The sequence below is a fragment of the Pinus tabuliformis genome, chromosome 8, assembly GCF_031772625.1.
Source record: "Pinus tabuliformis cultivar Carrire ecotype Pingquan chromosome 8, CPIR1, whole genome shotgun sequence".
NCBI classification, from domain to species: domain Eukaryota; kingdom Viridiplantae; phylum Streptophyta; class Pinopsida; order Pinales; family Pinaceae; genus Pinus; species Pinus tabuliformis.
The window spans coordinates 167,984,114-167,995,545 of NC_142294.1; the positions used below are offsets into that span (position 1 = coordinate 167,984,114).

The window sequence follows — 11,432 nt, forward strand, 5'->3', positions numbered from 1 at the left end:
TTGTTGTGGGGAGTTGTTTTTGGTGTTGGTACATTGAGGTTTGGGGATGAATTTTGTTGTGGGGAGACATTATGCTTCAGTGAGTTGAACATGAGGATGTTTGGTTTGGAGGTTTTTGATCAAAGCCCCGAGTGCCCCGTGTTTGTCTTATATTTAATGGACAATGTCTTTGTGTTAAATTAGAATATGTATTAAAGTTTTGAACCGATATATAGATTGGATAAATTGATTTAAAAGAATAAAAGATAAATTATAAGTCTTCAAATAATATTGTCATGTTGTCCCAAAACCTTTTTAAATCCAATAAAATCTTAATGAATCATGAAAACAAAGAAAATATAACAGTAAAATAAAGAAGAAAATAAATATCTTAATATGAGCAAACAAAACAAAACAAAACTCTAGCCACGGCTAAATAAAATAAAAACTTAATTATTAAACAAAACTCTAGCCATCGCTAAATAAAAGAAAAACTTGATTATTAATGGGCCATAACATCTAATCCTTTCCGCTCAGGGGAAGAACTAATCATGATGACTCCTCTAGACGAGCATATGCTCTATTAGCTATAAAGATAAAGAACCTCGGTGTGGTTGAGAGAGTGGGAGCTATATATGAAAGGGGTTTGTAAATGAAGAAGTAGTTGCTTACATGTGTCTAAGTGGATAAAGCTTGATACATCAGCTTGAACAAATGGGTTGATATTTAAGATGGTAACATCATGGAATTGGCTGGGGTAGTTTAACTTGACATAGAAAGGATTGTTGCCAAGGTAAAAATGATAAGTAGTGTTTTAGGAGTTTAGGCTAAGGTAGATAGAGAATTTAACCCTTTGAAATACAGGATAAGCAACCACAAAGAACCAACACCTTTGGTAAACATTTTAATTATTACTGAAAAATAAGTTTTATAAACTAACATAAATGCAGAAACGATATCGGGAAACATATTTTTGTAATTGTTTTTAATTGATTAATCTACACATCAACATCGTTAAGAAAACACCGATATTAGAATAATAAAAATAAAAGAATAGAATATTTACGTTAGACTTAATATTTTGGCTTTTGGAAATTTGAATGAAACGAGGACTCTGAAAACGCCTATTAACAAAATAATTTTTATAAACTAACGAAAGCGAAGGGAAAATATTTTGGTAAACCTTTTTGATTGGTTAGCCGACAGGGCTACATCGTTAAGAAAACGCGGACATTAAAATAATAAATATAAAAGAATAAAATATTTACATTAGACTTAAAAATTATTTAAGTTTTTCAACATTTCAATGCACACCGCTACTGATCCTCGTCAGACGAAAAATCGCGGATCGATACGCAATACAGATGGAAGGGAAGCCCGCATCAGCTGCGTAGTTTACAGAAACTTTGTAAGTTTGCTGCTTCAATTCATGAATTTTTTGTTTTTTGCGGTGATCTAAGGTTGAATTCAGGAAGAATATGGTTACTTGGTACGCAAGCATTCTGTTTTTTGTTATACAATCATTCCTGGCCTGTAATTTTCAGGTCGCGTCACCCTCCGATTTCTCTGAAGCTCCGGCCAAAAAGTCAGGAAACAGAGACCGTATTTTACAAGGTCCACATCTTGCATGGGCTTGAAGGGCTAAATGCATCACTATTAAATCAGATAATTTTGCATTCATTTTTTCCAGATCTGCTTCCACTCAGAACAACCTTGCAATGTTTAATTTAGGGTTGTTCGGGCTTTAATTACATAGATCTAGATTTCAAGAGTATTTTGCGTTTAGTTTCTGTTATCATGTCAATGGGCAAGGGCAAAGAGAAAGATGGTATGCCTAGATTTACTTCCATCTGGCACATGGAGACCAAGTTTCTCATGCGGGCGATCGTGATTATGGGGTTTTTAATGATAGCAGCGCTGTTTATACCCCGACAGATCTCCTTTTGTAAAAATTTCTTCCCAACATTTCTGGAGAAAGATTCCAATTCTATTGAATACAGTATCCAGATCAGAAAAACGAATGTGGTGAATTGGGTGAACAACTCAGATAGTATTCATCACAGCAACACCACAAACCCCGCCGCCGAAACATTTGAGCCAGAGAACAGCAACAAGCGGGTGTTTCATGCATATGGGAATGCTGCATACTTGTTCATCCAGATGGGAGCATACAGAGGAGGTCCAGCCACGTTTGCTGTCGTGGGTCTTGCTTCCAAGCCTCTCCACGTTTTTGGGAAGCCACGATTTGAATGTGAATGGATCCCCAAAAATTCATCAGCTGCAAGAATAAAGGGCAAGGCCTACAAAATGCTCCCAGACTGGGGCTATGGCCGAGTTTACACAGTTGTAGTTGTCAACTGCACGTTTTCTCAGAGCGTAGGCACAGATGGCAATGGTGGGGACCTTATTATCTATGCATTCAATGGCAGGCAGTCCGAGAAACCAGAGAGGATTGTTGCTCTCAAGGAAGAAAAAGGTACCTACAATGGCTCTGTTTATAGCCAGGCTCCTCCCTATGATTATCTCTACTGTGGTTCCTCGCTGTATGGAGACCTGAGTCCTCAGAGAATGAGAGAGTGGATGGCTTATCATGCCAAATTCTTTGGGCCTAGATCGCACTTTGTTTTTCACGATGCAGGTGGAGTGCATCCCCAAGTTAGAAAGGTGTTGGAGCCATGGATTCGAGCAGGTCTTGTGACGTTGCAGGATATAACTGAGCAGGAACAGTTTGATGGTTATTACCATAATCAGTTTCTCATTGTAAACGATTGCTTGCACAGGCACAAATTCATGGCGAATTGGACATTTTTCTTCGATGTAGATGAGTATCTATATATTCCTGGTGGGAATACTCTCCAGACTGTACTGAATGAGCTCTCTAGCTATACACAGTTTATCATTGAGCAATATACCATGTCCAACAAGATCTGTTTGCAGAATCAACCTAGCAATAAGTCGACCAACAGGTAAGAAATATGATTATTTCAAATAAATATTCCAATTATGTTTTTTAAATTTGAATGATTGAATTTGATCATGATTGTATGCAGTGAATGGGGTATTGAAAAGCTAGTATTTAGGGATGTGAAAAGAGGAATAAGAAGAGATCGCAAGTATGCAGTTCAAGCAAGAAATGTGTACGCCACTGGAGTTCATTTTTCTGAGAATCTGATTGGGAAAACACAGCGAAGGACTGAGGGCAAGATAAGATACTACCATTATCACAATACCATCTCTAATAGAGAAGAACCCTGCATGGAATGGGTAAAACCATATATGAAAAAGAACGTGACAGTGCTGGAAGGAATTCCATATAAATATGATGGTTCAATAAAAGCTGTTACTTCCTTCGTTAAGGAGTTTGAGAGACGTGCCATCGGAAACCAGCTTGAATCTACTTCGCTGTAAAACATATATTTATTTTACTTCATCGTGAATGGGTGAGACTCGAATTCATTAATGTAAAATGTTTGGAAAATTTTATTATTTAATTAAATTAAGAGATTTTTAGTATCGATATTTGCATGGTCAATAAAAATGGTTGTTGCTGAACCCTTTTAGAAAAAGTCAACGTTTCGTGTGAACCTGTGGGGACTGCAAGTTCACTGATTCATGGGACTGCAAGTTCACTGATTCATGTGAAGAGTACTAGACTTTTATAGAGGATCGTGATCGAATATGATTTTCTCTTTTCAATTTAAATTTATTGTTTAATTAGTTTTAAAGTGTTTACGGTCATTATTACCTTCCCCATCTTCAAGTACTACAAGTTCACTGATGATGTAAAGAATCCTAAACCTCTCTAGAGGATTAGGATGGAATAGGGAAAAAAACACAATTTATATTTATTAGTTTTGAAGTTTTTCTTATTAATTAAATTAGGTTTTAGAATAAAAAATATTAATATATTATCTAATTTGTATGGTCTTGGTGTATTGGTTTCGCTGATTGAACAATTTATATTTAAATTTTTATTAATAATTATGGTATGGCAGTTGAATATTTAAATTTAAATATTAAAATAATAAAATTAAATATTAGTAATAATAATTTTAATATATTTTAATATTAGTAATAATAAATTTGGTTAATGTTGAAGAGGGAAATTTTTGGCTAAATTTTAGCTAGACCTTGGATCTTTAAGCATCTATGCATGTCAACATGATTGGAGGGGGCTCTTCTTTCTCTTCCTAAGAACAAAATCGTGACGTTTCAGCCTCTTGTGGCAGACCTTAAAAAATGCATCCTTTAAAAGGTCAGCAGTCAAGATTTGTGAAATCAACAAAGAATATCTCATTAATCTTTCTTTTGTTTATATTTTGCAGATCTACTTTGTCCTACTTAGATCGGGTCTTGATTGACAAGTTTACTAGATTGTGGTCATCCTTGAAGTTGATGGAGCAATGGATCAACAAGAATTGGAAACCTAAGATGAATGGAAACATTGGCCTCTTTGTTATTGGAAATGGATATTTCTTTTTTGTGTTTGAATTTAGGGAGGACAGAGATGCCATCTTTAGAAATGGTCTGTAACCATATTCAGACATGAGCATCCCACCACAATATTTATGAAATTATTGAATTTCTATAACATGGGTGTTGTGGTTTAAATAAGAAAACAATTAACATTTAAATTTTTATTAATGGTTGTGACATAGAATTTGAATAATTCAACTTTTAATAAAAAAATATTAAAATTAGCGTAGACCCATTTTAACTTGAGAAAAACTTTAAACCTCCAAAGTTTTGATCCCTTCGAGTACTTGATAGATCCAATTTAAAATTGATCTACCTTATTTTAATTAAATTACCTTATTTTAATTAAATTTGAAGATATTTTCTGATTTACATTTAATATTTAATTAGTTTTGATTTTTTTTACAATTTCAATTAAGTCTTTGGAAATGTATGAATCTTATTATAAATTTAAAAGGAAAAAATTACAATATAAAAAAATTATTTTAATATTTATTTTAAATAAAATATATAACTTTTTGATTAGTTTATTTATTTTTATTTTTATTTTTTTAAACAATATTTATTTTTTCCTATTTAAATTCTATTTTCTGACTCTTACTAATATTTTTAAAATAATTTGTTTATTTATTTATTAAATAAAAATTTAACATAATTTATAGAAAATGTATGGATTTTAAGATTCTTTTAAATAAAACTAGTAGAAGTTAGTTCATCCTAGGATTAGACCTGCATTGCATGGATTTTAAGTTATTCTTAAAATTTTATTTTGATATGAAATATTTAAATATATGTATTCTTTTTTATAAAATTTAAATTTATATAAAAAAATATAGTTGTTTTAATCGTTAGGAAAATTTATCACTGGTGCAATATGTCTTTAGGTCTTGGACCATTAACATATTTCTTTAAATCTGAAAAAAACCAACTCTTAACCAAACAAAAACAATTTTAAAACATACATAATTACTTTAATCTAAATTATTATTTTTTAACTAAATTTAAAATAATTGTGTAACAAAATTCTAAAATATAATTTAGATTTAAATAAAATTAATTCAATAATTTTTTCCCATATATGGAAATATTATTTCTTTATTACATTCGATTTTATGTGATTACGGTTCTTTTCAATCGGGGAAAAAATAATATAGATACACCACATGCTTGACCTGAATTTTTTTTTTAAGAAAAATTATCTTACTTTTCCACCCACGGAAAAATTAACATACAGATATATAAAACCACGTGCTCTGCTCGATATTTTTAAAAAGGTAATGTAAGAGAAACGTCACTTCCTGTTAAAGCAACGGTTCCCTGCAAACGCTGGAGCTTGTTGGTGTCATCTTTTACCCGCTTTTGGCTCTATTTATAAATTTATCTTTTTAACTTTATTACCACTCACTAAACATAATTTAATACGCGATATTAAACTCACATGCCCTTCAATGTATAGAAAAATGGAAGTGCAACCCAAACTCTCGTGAATAGTTTGTGGACTCGTGAATAGCTCGTCGTTAAGTAATCTATAATGTTATAAAATATAATTTAAAAACATTTTATATGTAGGCCTTTCAGAGTGGTTACGTTAAAGCAATGGTTTCCTACCAACATTTAAATTGTTTGTTGTCCTTTTTTACACTTCAATCTTCAATCACAAACTAAAACGTAGAAACCCTTTACACGCAACATAGTGATGGTGACTAAAGTGTAGCTTCAATGAATGAGTCACTAAGCGTTATTATGAAGTTATACCCTCCTTTTAAGGCATGTCCTCGATGTAATAATTATAACGAATGAAAGTTAAAATAATTAATTAAATATGAAATATATTTATAATTGTTGGCATTATGATTAATGTGGTGTCTTTGATGGCAATATACTTGATGAAGATGTTAACATGGTGTGTTTACATGTGACAGAAAGTTTGGTCAAAGGCATAGTAGTTCAGAGATAGAAGAATGGTAAAGATGAAGTTTGAAGAAGTATACACATGTTCTATGAAGAAAAGTTGTGTATATATGCAGGTTTTATGAAGAAAAGTTGTGTATACGCAGGTTTTATGAAGCAAAGTCATGTACATATGTGGGTTTTGTGAAGCAAGTAGTGTATCCGCGGGTTCTATGAAGCAAAGTCGCGTACACACGCGAGTATGAAGAAGGAAATGTGCATAAAGTTTCCTTACCGTGGTATTCTAAATACCAAGGGTCTTTACCATAGTATTGACCCATGGTATTGAGCCCAACAACATATATTTGATCGCATCAAAGAATACCATTGACATTAGTGTGGTTTTGACCTGTAGCATTGGATAAGGGCTAAGCTATAGAAGGAGATGAAGATCAAAGCGTTTGTGTGTGCAAGTGATGAATATTTCATGAACAGTTAGATCTGAAGCAAGTGTGCATGTAATGGGCTATTAGTGATTTGCTTGATCTGAAAATACGTTTGCACCTTGGAATTTGATGATGGATCAGATCCAATAAATCTGAAATAAGTATATTGATAATGGATTGATTTGATTTGTGATATTATGTCTGACGTGTGATTATTCTATGTATGCAGAGATTGGGTATGTCTGAAGTTATGTTGTGCAAGGAAGGTTTGTGTCAATAATTGCAGATCTGTTTGCCGGTTTTATAACCTGAAAGGCATGTACATACATTGGTTTGATGTTGGTAAGTCACATACCTATTCAAATCTGTACGCGCGTTTCATTCCTTAAAAGCATGTATACACGCGGAAACACTTTGTGAAAAGTGTGTATATAAGTTAGGGTTTTGTTGAAGAAGATGTTTGATCAATCTAATCACTCTTGTTGTGTTTTTGTTGTTTGTCAATGAAGTCTTACTTGATGATCTACGCTTAATAGTGATGTTTGAAGATCAATTGATTGAGGATTGATATGTTGAATAATGATGATGCTACCAGTTGTATGTGAATGAAGATCAATGATGGTTCTATGATTATTTCAGAATGATTAAGTGTTTATGTGTGTGACTCATAGTTTATTTTAGAATGACAATGATTCATTTCTAGGGTTCAATGTTTTGAGATCTGTACACTGGTATGCTTCAAGGAAGTCACGTATATACGCGGATTTGCTAAAGTAAAGTAGCATATATATTCTGATATTTTATTGATTAGGGTTTTCAGTTGATTATGTAAGTTGATGCAATATGTGGGTTAAGTATTAGTATTCTAGTTACAATGATATAACTTCTTTGGTTGTTTGAGAATAATTTGACTGATTTGGTTCTCAATGGTTTCGTGATTGGTCGATTCAATTGGTTCTATGATATAGTGATTTATTGCAGTGATCAGTTTTAGTTTTGATAATTGGTATTGGGCTCAAATGATGGTAGTGCGTCAAGTCTAAAAATTTGATGAAAAATGGTCTGCAAGTTGTGATGTTTTGTATTAGGTGGATCTAGTGTGAAAATTTATGAAATGTGGTCCACAGAAGTGCTGAGGGTTGGAGCCTTCAGTGAGGAAGTTGAAGCTTCCTTCCAGTGGTAGCTGGTAAATCAGATCAAGGTGTTGGAGCTCCCTTCTGATGGGTGTCGGTAAACGAGATCAGGGGGTTGGAGGTCCCTTCCAATGGCTGCTGGTAAACGCGATCAGGGGGTTGGATCTCCCTTCCAGTGGGTGTTGGAGAATGAGAGAATGTTGTAGCCTTCTGCAGTTGGGTTCCTGCATGCTAGTATGAGTCTGTGTCAATACAAGATTGTAAGAAGTTTTTATTATAATAAAAGATGAATACAAAGACAACAATAGCAGTAGTTTTTTCCACATTAGCTTTCCACCTAAAAATCCCGGTGTTCATGTGTGTTGCTTATGTGTGATGGTCTATTCTATTCTTACTGCACTATTTAATCAATGCATATTGACATACTGATACTCTGGTTTAAGTTAAACATATGATGAACTAACTGGAAAGTAAGTTTATTGGATATACACTATTTGTATGCATGATAGTCATGTACATACGCGAGTTTCTTTCAGTAAATTCACATTCATAATTATAAGTAAGAAAATAAAAGTCCAAGTGAGTTTTAAAATACTGATTCATTCCCCCTGTTAGTATTTTTCCCAGCCATTGGTATCAAAGGAGGTCCTTTGAAAGAAGCTTGATCTCTTGATGTAGATTCATCAATATGGGCAATCAAGAGGGAACAACATCTATCAGGGCACCATTTTTCAATGGAACCAATCTAGCTTTTCGGAGGTAAGAACAAGAGCTTAATTATAGTCACTTGGATCAGATGTATGGGGAATCATTGAAGGAGGTTATCAATATCCATCCTCCATTCCCACAGATGAAGTAGGAAAGAGGAAGTATAAGATCAATGCAAAGGTTTTCAATGCTCTGTTAGGAAGCTTGACAAAATCAAAATTTTTCAAAGTCATGTAGTTGAATAGGACAAAGGCTATATGTGACAAGATCATCCAAATCTATGAAGGTGACACCAAGATAAAAAGTGACAAACTTCAAACTCTTATAATTCAATATGAAACTCTCAGAATGCACAATGATGAAAGTATCACAAGTTTCTTTCTTAGTGTAGATGAGATCATGAACTCTATAAGAAATATTGCTGAAGAAATAAAATTGAAAAAATATTAAGGTCTCTAACTCCTAAATTCGATCCAAAAGTTTCTACCATAGAAGAAATGCAAGACTTGAAGAATTTTACAGTTGTACAACTTCATAAGATTTTAACAACCTATTAAATGAGAAAAGTGGGTCCCTCAAATATCAGAGAAGCTACTTTCAAAGTTGTAGAAATTCTACAAATTCTCTACAAATCTCACTCTAAGACCATGTAGAAAATCTGATAGTAGATTAACCCGATAATGTAATATCAATCAAATAAAAATACTATAATCTACTTCTACTATCAATTTGCGGAAGCTTAAAGATCGAGCTGAATCATAGTTGAACAATATAACCACAAGAAGAAGAATCAATGCACAATACACATGAAAATACTTTGGGGAAAGCCTCAGCTAAAAACCCCACTATCTGTATTATCATACAAGGTGGAAATACATCACAATTATACAAATCCTTAGTTCTCATAGCTAGCCAACTCTTAGTACAATCCTCCTGGATGCTCACAGCGAATCAAAGCTTCTCACAAGCCTTCCTCTCTGTTCTCCAAGCTCCTATTTCCTTGCGTTGTTCCTAGTGGATGGTTCTTACCTCACCAAGTGGAACACTGCTCTTACACACTGTAAAACTGCACAATCCTCAAGGAACCTTGCCTTGACTACATGCATGAGTTTCCTTTATAAGATAAAACATGCAACTAATAGTACATTGTCCTTGACATTTATCTCAACTGGGTCTTTCTTAGAATAGACATGCATGAGTTTCTGATGAGGGAATGTTCAGTTAACTGGAGTACACTTGTTGAGTGCATGCATGCATCAACTGACTGATAACTCACCATTAGTTCCTCAAACAGTTTGGAACTAATTTAACTGGACTTAACTCAGTAAACTGAGTTAACTAATTGCAACTCAAATATAACTCAATCTTATCTCCTTAATTAAGGGATAATCTCCTTAATTTAAGGGATAACTCTTGCATGACTTGAGAAAGACTTCTAACTCGAATTTCTCCAACTAATTAATCCATAATGAAATAATTAATTATTTCCAGGCAGCTGGTGAGACTAAATTCAATTTTTTAATTCACAATTTTAATTCAAGGACAAATTAAAATTGGAATTTCTGGATTCTATTTTTATCATTTCTTGTTACTATTTCCAACACTCCCTCTCAACGAGAAAGGAATTCAATTTGATCCCAATCATGAACCTTTGGAATGTTATGCATGCAACACTTCTCTCTAGTGTTGTTTCTCTAGCAACTCCAGAAACAAAAAAAACATCCAACTTGAATCAATATGATGCATCTGTCATCAAAGTCTCTGACTGTTATTGCCTCTGTCAACTGAAAACTTTGCGCTTCGGCTGACTTTGCCTTTATACACTATTGTTAATCCTTCTCTGCGTTCTTCAGTATATGATTTCTTTAGCCTCTGTCACTTTGATCTCTGACTGCATCAATCCCACTAATTCCTCCCGCTACTATGTACTTTGGGCTCCCGTAGAAAGGTACGATCCATGAGATAAAACCTCTCAATGGACCCTGCCCAATTTCAGCCTTCTTGGGACTATCACTTCATATCGCCCCACCTCACACCTAGAGGTATGGCTGCATGTGATCCCTTTGACCACTTGGACCGAAATTCCCCCCTAATGGAGGTATTCGCATGAGTGGATCTCTTCACTTGGTCTCCTCTCTGCTTCTCCAATTGTGGCTCCTCCACAATTGCCTAAGACTTCTTCTGGGGCTGCCTGTTGAGAGGTAATTTACTCTCCTTGTCAACCACCAAGTCTCTAACATTTTCCTTGATCCTCAAGGCTTTGCATGCATCTTAAACCTCAAGAGCATAGAGGTTCTTAACTCGTGAACCGATCTGTTTCACCTGTCTCGTGGTGATGTGTCTAAGGAAAACCTTTCCCTTACAGAAGACAACATCGTAGTGTTTTTCCTCCAACATCGCGACCAATACCAAGTTCTTCTTCAGTCCAGGCACATACTTCATATCTGTCAAGGTGATACGAGCTCCATGATCCCTCTCAAAAGTAACCGTGCCCACTCCTGAAACACTATGCTTTCCATCGTCATCCATCTCTATGCACATCTTGACGCCTTTCTCCTCCAAGGTACTGAATAAAATTTTATCACCAATCATGTGGAATGAGGATCCATTGTCAATATACTAGACACAACCCATCATCGATGACACCATGCATGCAATGAGGATAACGTCCATTTCAAACTGACAGGCTAATGCCTCACCTTCCAATCCTTCCTAGGATCCCTTATTGGACTTCTTCAATGGGAAATTAGTCGCATAATTTCCCATCTCCATTGAAGTATGATATGAATTTTATTTGCAC

At 34.3% G+C, this 11,432-nt stretch overlaps 1 protein-coding gene across 1 annotated transcript; it reads left to right on the forward strand.

Moving 5' to 3' along the window:
• The first annotated feature begins 1,529 nt into the window (after positions 1–1,529).
• Positions 1,530–3,420, forward strand: LOC149234662 (galactan beta-1,4-galactosyltransferase GALS1-like). The gene is made up of 2 exons (XM_089461222.1): positions 1,530–2,945; positions 3,030–3,420. Exons 1-2 carry the CDS (start codon positions 1,777–1,779, stop codon positions 3,385–3,387), a joined length of 1,527 nt encoding a protein of 508 aa, XP_089317348.1. The 5' UTR covers positions 1,530–1,776; the 3' UTR covers positions 3,388–3,420.
• Positions 3,421–11,432: the final 8,012 nt, after the last annotated feature.

What these genes read in the sequence shown, in the direction of transcription:
- LOC149234662 (XM_089461222.1), top strand. Translation starts at nt 1,777, where the DNA reads ATGTCAATGGGCAAGGGCAAAGAGAAAGATGGTATGCCTAGATTTACT. An exon ending in AGCAATAAGTCGACCAACAG is followed by an intron (nt 2,946 to 3,029) that starts GTAAGAAATATG and finishes GATTGTATGCAG; the next exon opens with TGAATGGGGTATTGAAAAGC.